General features: G+C 41.6%; 1 protein-coding gene across 1 annotated transcript in view; it reads left to right on the forward strand.

The window, feature by feature from the left end:
• LOC107121639 (lipase member M-like) overlaps positions 1-6,553 on the forward strand; it is a 49,757-nt gene that overhangs the window by 19,099 nt on the left and 24,105 nt on the right. The window contains exons 4-6 of the mRNA XM_015424597.1: positions 759-868; positions 2,628-2,764; positions 5,198-5,344. Coding sequence (XP_015280083.1) covers positions 759-868; positions 2,628-2,764; positions 5,198-5,344 — 394 coding nt within the window. The remainder of the gene's footprint in view (positions 1-758; positions 869-2,627; positions 2,765-5,197; positions 5,345-6,553) is intronic.

The following is a 6,553-nucleotide window of genomic DNA, read 5'->3' on the forward strand; positions in this document are numbered from 1 at the left end:
GCAACTGCTGCAGGCCACTGCACTCTCCCAGGTCCTCTTCCTAGAGCTCGTTTCATTTCTTTCCATGACGGGCCTTATTACTAGTGTGTGTGTGTATATGTATGTATATGTATATATATATAATATGAATATATTATATGTATGTGTGTGTGTGTGTGCATTATTATATGCTAAATGTACTTTTTAGACTTCAAAGAATTAGTACAGAACAAACAGGGAATCAGCTAACACTCACAGGGGAAGGAAATCCCAACTCTCTTTCTGCCCCCTGTTTTCACTGTTTCCCCACTTTTGTTTGCCCCGTCCCACCAGCACTTTCTCTCCTCCAGGATTGCCAGCTCTGAACTGGGAAATTCCTGGATCTTTGGGGGTGGAGTCTAGAGAGGGTAGAGCTGGGACAGGGAGAGACCTCACCAGGGCTTGGTGTCATAGAGTCTTCCCTCCAAAAGCAAACTTTTTTTTCCGGGGAATTTATCTATGTAGTCTGGAGATCAGTTGTAATTCCAGATCTCCAGGTACTACCTGGAGGCTGGGAACCCTTACCCCACCCATCACCAGTTTCTTCCCTTCACCACATTCTCTGCTCCACATCTGTTCTTATCAGCACTTTCTCCACTGACAAATCCTTGGAGTGGGTTTGAAACTTTGAATTTACCTTTTCAATTTAATTTTTAATCTTAAAATGCTACTGAAGTGTTAGTGAAAAGGGTAAAAAATTACAAGTCTTTTCAACTACGATTTCTGTATATATGTTACAGTTTTCATGAAATTGGGATTTATGATATTCCAGCAGTGATGAAATTTATCTTGAAGAAAACTAAACAAGAGGCATTATATTATATCAGCCACTCCCAGGGTTCTGCAGCAGGTAAATTGACAAGAATGCGACGAAATAGGTTTCATTTTTTATCCTTGACATCCTAACATGTTAAATCCTGCCATTTAAAAAACTATTAAAAAGAAAACAAATCTTATGCTCAAAAAGAAATGGCAAGTCTAGAACAGCTTAAACTTAGGACAGTGTACAGTTGCCAACCTCCAGGTAGGGCCTAGAAATCTCTCAGAAATACAGCTGCTCTCTGAATGACAGAGATCAGTTTCCCTAGAGCAAATGGCTGCTTTAGAGGATGGACTCCATGACATTATATCCTCTCCTCCCCAAACTCCACCCTTCCCAGGTGCCAGTCATCTTCCTGAAATACTGGGTAAGAATTACAGTTTGAAAGGATTGATGTAAGATGAATCTAAAAAGTAATTTTACAAGGACTAGTACTTCATGCCACATGGCCCACTTTGGTGGCTGACCCCCCACCAATTGTCTTCCTTTTGTGCCATTGTTCCATAGGGCAGTGGGGGGAGTGAAATGGCATCAGTTGATGCCACGATGTCACTTGCAGCTACATAACCCAAAGTGATGTCACCATGTCTGTGACACTATAGGATCTACTCAAAACTCTATTGTAAAATGATAAATTAATGTTTTACATTGTTTCTCAGGCTTAATGTCATGTTGTAAATTGCCCAGAGCCCAGTGCAAGTCAGGATGGGGCAATTAATAAGTACAACAACAACAACAGTGACAGTAGCAACAACAATAATAGTATCAAAACCATAGTGCTTCAGATGAATCCTAGAGCATCCCGCAATGTGGTGACATCACTTCCACTTATGAGGGCAGAGGAAACACCATTTGAGTAAGTTCTCCCCTCCCATGTCTCCCTTGGCTGGCAGCCCTACCTATGAGTCAAGCAAAAGGGATGCCATCTTCCTCAGCATAACTAGCGTGTATCTGTGATGCACCCCATACTGTCATTTCTGGCACAGGAGTGTCAATTCAAAGGAGCAGGCCATGCAGAGAGCAAGGATCAACCTTGCACCATCCCTGGAAAAAAAAGGGAGCCGATGAATTTAACTGCATAAGACTGTACAGTTCCCATCAGTTTCATGATCACAAGACCTTATCTGTGGTATATTTGAATGGACTGGGGGGAGGGAGGTGGGGATGAAGTCACTGACCCCTGCAAACTGCATAGGATTCTTACGTCACTCGTCTGAAACGCTTCTATGCAAAGAAGTACCCTGACTGAAGCCACAACACACAAAAACTGAATTAATAGAGAAAGGAGCAAATGGACAGGAGCTTTTGAGAATGACTGTTACACTATTGTTAATAGCAAAAAATGGGTAGAGTAAAGTAAAGGTTCCCTTGCTCGAAAGCCAGTCGAATCCGACTCAAGGGTTGCGGTGCTCATCTCCGTTTCAAAGCCGAAGAGCCAGTGCTGTCCGAAGATGTTTCCGTGGTCATGTGGCCAACATCACTAAACACCAAGGCGCACGGAACGCTGTTACCTTCCCACCGAAGTGGTACCTATTTATCTACTTGCAATTACTTGCTTTCGAACTGCTAGGTTGGCAGGAGCTGGAACTAGAGACAGGAGCTCACTCCGTCATGCGGCACACTCGGGTCTCGAACTGCTGAACTACCGACCTTCCACAGCCTGAAGTTCAGCGTCTTAACCACTTGAGCCACCACAGCTCCTGTGGTCCCCATTAATGGCCTTCAATTTGGCTGAGTGGCCATTTAAAAATATCCTTTAAAAATTCTTTAAAATCTTTCTCTTTTACAGGTATGATTGCCTTTTCACTCATGCCAGAGCTTGCTAAAAAGGTCAAGCTCTTAATGTTCTTTTCTCCTGTCTACACACTGGCGGGCACTAGTGGCCCTTCTGAATTATTTTTATTACTTCCTGATGAATTCAAAAGGGTAAGTGTTTCTCAACTAAAAATTTCCCTACTGTTTCTCATTCTACTCTCTTCTTATACAGCAGCCCAATCTGAATCAATATTATTTGTGATTCATCTGGAAAAGGAAATGATTGGAGAGGGCAGTTTGGTCACCCAAAAATTAATACTCATATCAGTAGCCCTTCATGCACCAGAAAATGGGCTTTTCTGCGTGGTTTTTTTCTGCTGGTTTTGGCCCCTTACTTAAGGTTGCCAGGTCTGGGTTGGAAAATAACTGGAGGCTTTGGGAGTGGATCCAGGAGAGGGTGGAGTTTGGGGAGGGGCCTCAGCATGGTACATTGCCATAGAGTCCACCCTCCAAAGCAGCAGTTTTCTCCAGGGGAGCTGATCTCTGTCAGCTGAAGATCAGTTGTAAAGGTGGGAGATCCCTAGGTCCCACCTGGAGGCTGGCAACCATACCCTTACTTCGGCTTATCCCGATTCCACATGCATTTTTGTGCCTTTAGTTTTTACTTGTCCCCCCCCCCCCCCCGGGCTTCATACTTTTGAGACACTTTTACCCTGACATTTTTCTGGAAGCTGATTTTGAATTGGCTTTATCCTTGAGTGTAATGTTTCTATCCATTTTCTTTGTCTCGCCCACCACCAGCCAACTTTTCCATGACGGGACTGTCATCATTGCTAAATCACTCCCTCTCCCCCCAAGATGAGCGATTTCAGGTTTTTGTTTTTTTTTAAACAGCTCTAAAATATTGATATAACCCTATAGTTCTGTAATGACACTTTAATCAAGTTCTCTGAATTCCTAGCTTTCTTTCTTTTCTTTTCTTTTTGAAACAAGTCTCTAACTCCTTCCCTCATGGAGCTATGCCTTTTTCCTTATCTCTCCAAGAGGAAAGGGAATAGAGATTTACTTAAAAAAAACAACAAAAAAAACAAGCAAGCAAGCTGAGAATTTGGAGAACCTGCTTAAACTATTGTTACAACACTATAGCATTATATCAATACATTGGGCCTTTTAAAAAGGGAGGTGCTCATATTTATTTATTTATTTCAATTTGTATCCCACCCTCCCCACTGAGGTGGGCTCAGGGTGGCTTACATAGCATCTCATGAAGTACACTACAATTAAAAGCCACTGATAATGGCTAATGATATCAATGACAGCAGCTCCCTCCCATGAAAATACTCATTATTTAAGGCCCATGTGGAAGAAAATAAACTGATTCCACAACTCAGAAAATGGGAACTGAGAAATTTAATAAAATGCCATTTGAAGGATCTAGACTACAGAAACACGACCATGGGAACCCAGACAGTGCGTTCTACTTTTACTATTGGCATTCCCCCTTTGTTTAAAATGTCAAGATACTTTCTTCTGATGAAAATACCTAAGTATAGAAGGGCATTTATATTTGCATGGTTGAATATGTTGCCATCTGCAGTTTTAATAGGAAGATACAAAGGCATAACATTTTCTGATAGATTATGTACCTGCACTTTCAATTGAAAACACTCACTGGACTATATAATATTCAATTATCCTGTATTTTCAGATTTAAGATCAAACTTAATTCTCCCATTACTTGGAACTGGCTTTGATTCCCCAGATGAGAAATTTTCTCAGTTATTAAGAGATGTAGAGAACCAAGGGCGAATCTGCATTTGCATTTTACCATCATTTTCCTGCTGCTGTGGCGCCGTCTTTCTCTATGCTTGTTTGAATGTTGTTTGGAGAAGATTCTTTTAAAGCAGTGCAGAGGTGCAATGGCAGTGGAGCTGCCCCAAAGGATGATAAACATATGTGGATGTGCGAAAGTATGCTAGCACTCTTGAGGTGTGAAAACAACACCAAATGTAGACAGCTTTTTTGAAGACTGAGTCAAAAGGCTGGGACTCCGGTGGGAAAGACAAATGCAGATTCCGCCTTGCAAGTTACTGTACGGGTGGCCAAATATAGCACAGTGTAGCTAAACGAACCACCTGCCTGGATGATTTTACTTGAATGAGTGCTCCTGTTCATCACAATGTTCAAAGGAACACTAATTGAATTGGAGTGGATTGGATTGGACTCCACAACTATGAAAATGCTCAGGGAGGGCAGAAATGTGGAAGAACCCTGCCAAACTGATTCCAATGCTTATGGATTGACTCCCAAGAAAATCAGGAGTTCCTCCAGCATGCATATATCATTGTGCACAAAAATCTTATAGGATCAAAAGATCTTGAGCACATTTGGAATTTCTCTTCTACCCTACCTCTTTCATGTCACTTATGACAGGCAGGAGACAGCAGAAAGCATTGGTATGGGGCTGTCTGGAATCACAGAGTTTAATGTGGCCTAGGACTCACCAATTTAGCATAAGGTCATCAATGCAATAGGAAAAGATCCTTTGCTAATAAGCACATTTTGATAAGCATTTAAAGAGAGTAATGTATTTTTATTTTACAGATTATATGTGGCAAGAAAGAATTCTGTCTTATTTCTAGGAAGATGAGACTTTTGAACGCCGAGCTATGCAAATATGAAATAATAGACAAATTATGTGTTCACACACTTTCTATAATTGTAGGATGGAATGAGAAGAATCTAAATATGGTAAATTGATGAATTCTGTATATTTTAACTTATTTATTTATGAAAAATATTTATACCCTGTCTTTCCTTATACTTCAAGGCACCATGAAAGGAAAGAGAAAAGAGATTTAAAAGAAATGTTCATTTTAACTGTATTACAATAATAATTCAAATAACAATAATGATAAATAGCAGCATCTGCACATCACTGGACATTGCAGTATTGTTGTGCTATAGCACTCATTCACAAATTTTCATGCAGAAAAGATAATCCAGTTGCAAATAATTGCTATACTACAACGAGAGCACAGTAATGTGTGGATACTATTCACATGGCAGTTAGATACAACAGTGGCTATGGAAAGAGATGTGTATTCTGAACCATAAGAAAATAAATGGAAGCCACGAGTTCAATGGGGCCCAAATGAGCATCGCAATGAGAATGGGGGAATATAACTTCTGGTTTATGGCGGCATGCTAGCAGACTCACCTCCCAGATGTCCCGGGGGTGAAGCTGCGCTCCAGCCGAAGGAGGGGGTGCGCAGGCTCGCTTACCCCCCCCAAGACCCAGGGAAGGGACTCTGGCCATGGAACTTCTAAGAGGTTGCCTCTTCGAGGGCAGAATGCCAGAGAATTGAGGCACCTCTTCATTCCGACAGTTCTCCGTGCTGTGAGAGATTTAGTGACGCTGACTGGGGCAAGTGTGGGAGATCGAGCATCAGAAATGAAGCTGAAAGCAAAGTCGAATGACCAATTATGAATGTGAGTCAGCTTTAAAGCATTTTTAAAGGGAAAAAGCTAGCTCTCCACCCCACCCCACTGAACGGGAAAAAGGCGAGCGGGGGAGGGACGCCTTCCAAGCACATGAATTTTTGAGCGACTGAGGGGGGGAAGTGGAAGAAAACGCAACAAAACTGTCAAGAAGTACTTACCAAAGCGAATCTAAGAGGTCAAGTGCACATTCAGAGACTTGTAAAAAATTTGTGAAAGTAAACCAACAATAAAGATGGCGGGGAAGAAGGACAGAGAAAAACTTTTGAAAGCGAAAGGCTTAGAGAGCCCAAAACCGGAAGCTACCAGTGAGGTGGCTAAGGCTATAGCAGAGTATATGCGTCCTCTGCTGGAACAGCTGAATAACTTAAAGGAACAGATGTCTGTAGTAACTCTAAGTATTACTGCTCAACAAACTCAGATAAATGATATGCTGTAAATAATGAAGCAAGATACTGA

The sequence above is a fragment of the Gekko japonicus genome, unplaced genomic scaffold, assembly GCF_001447785.1.
Source record: "Gekko japonicus isolate JY-2015 unplaced genomic scaffold, Gekko_japonicus_V1.1 scaffold422, whole genome shotgun sequence".
NCBI lineage: Eukaryota > Metazoa > Chordata > Lepidosauria > Squamata > Gekkonidae > Gekko > Gekko japonicus.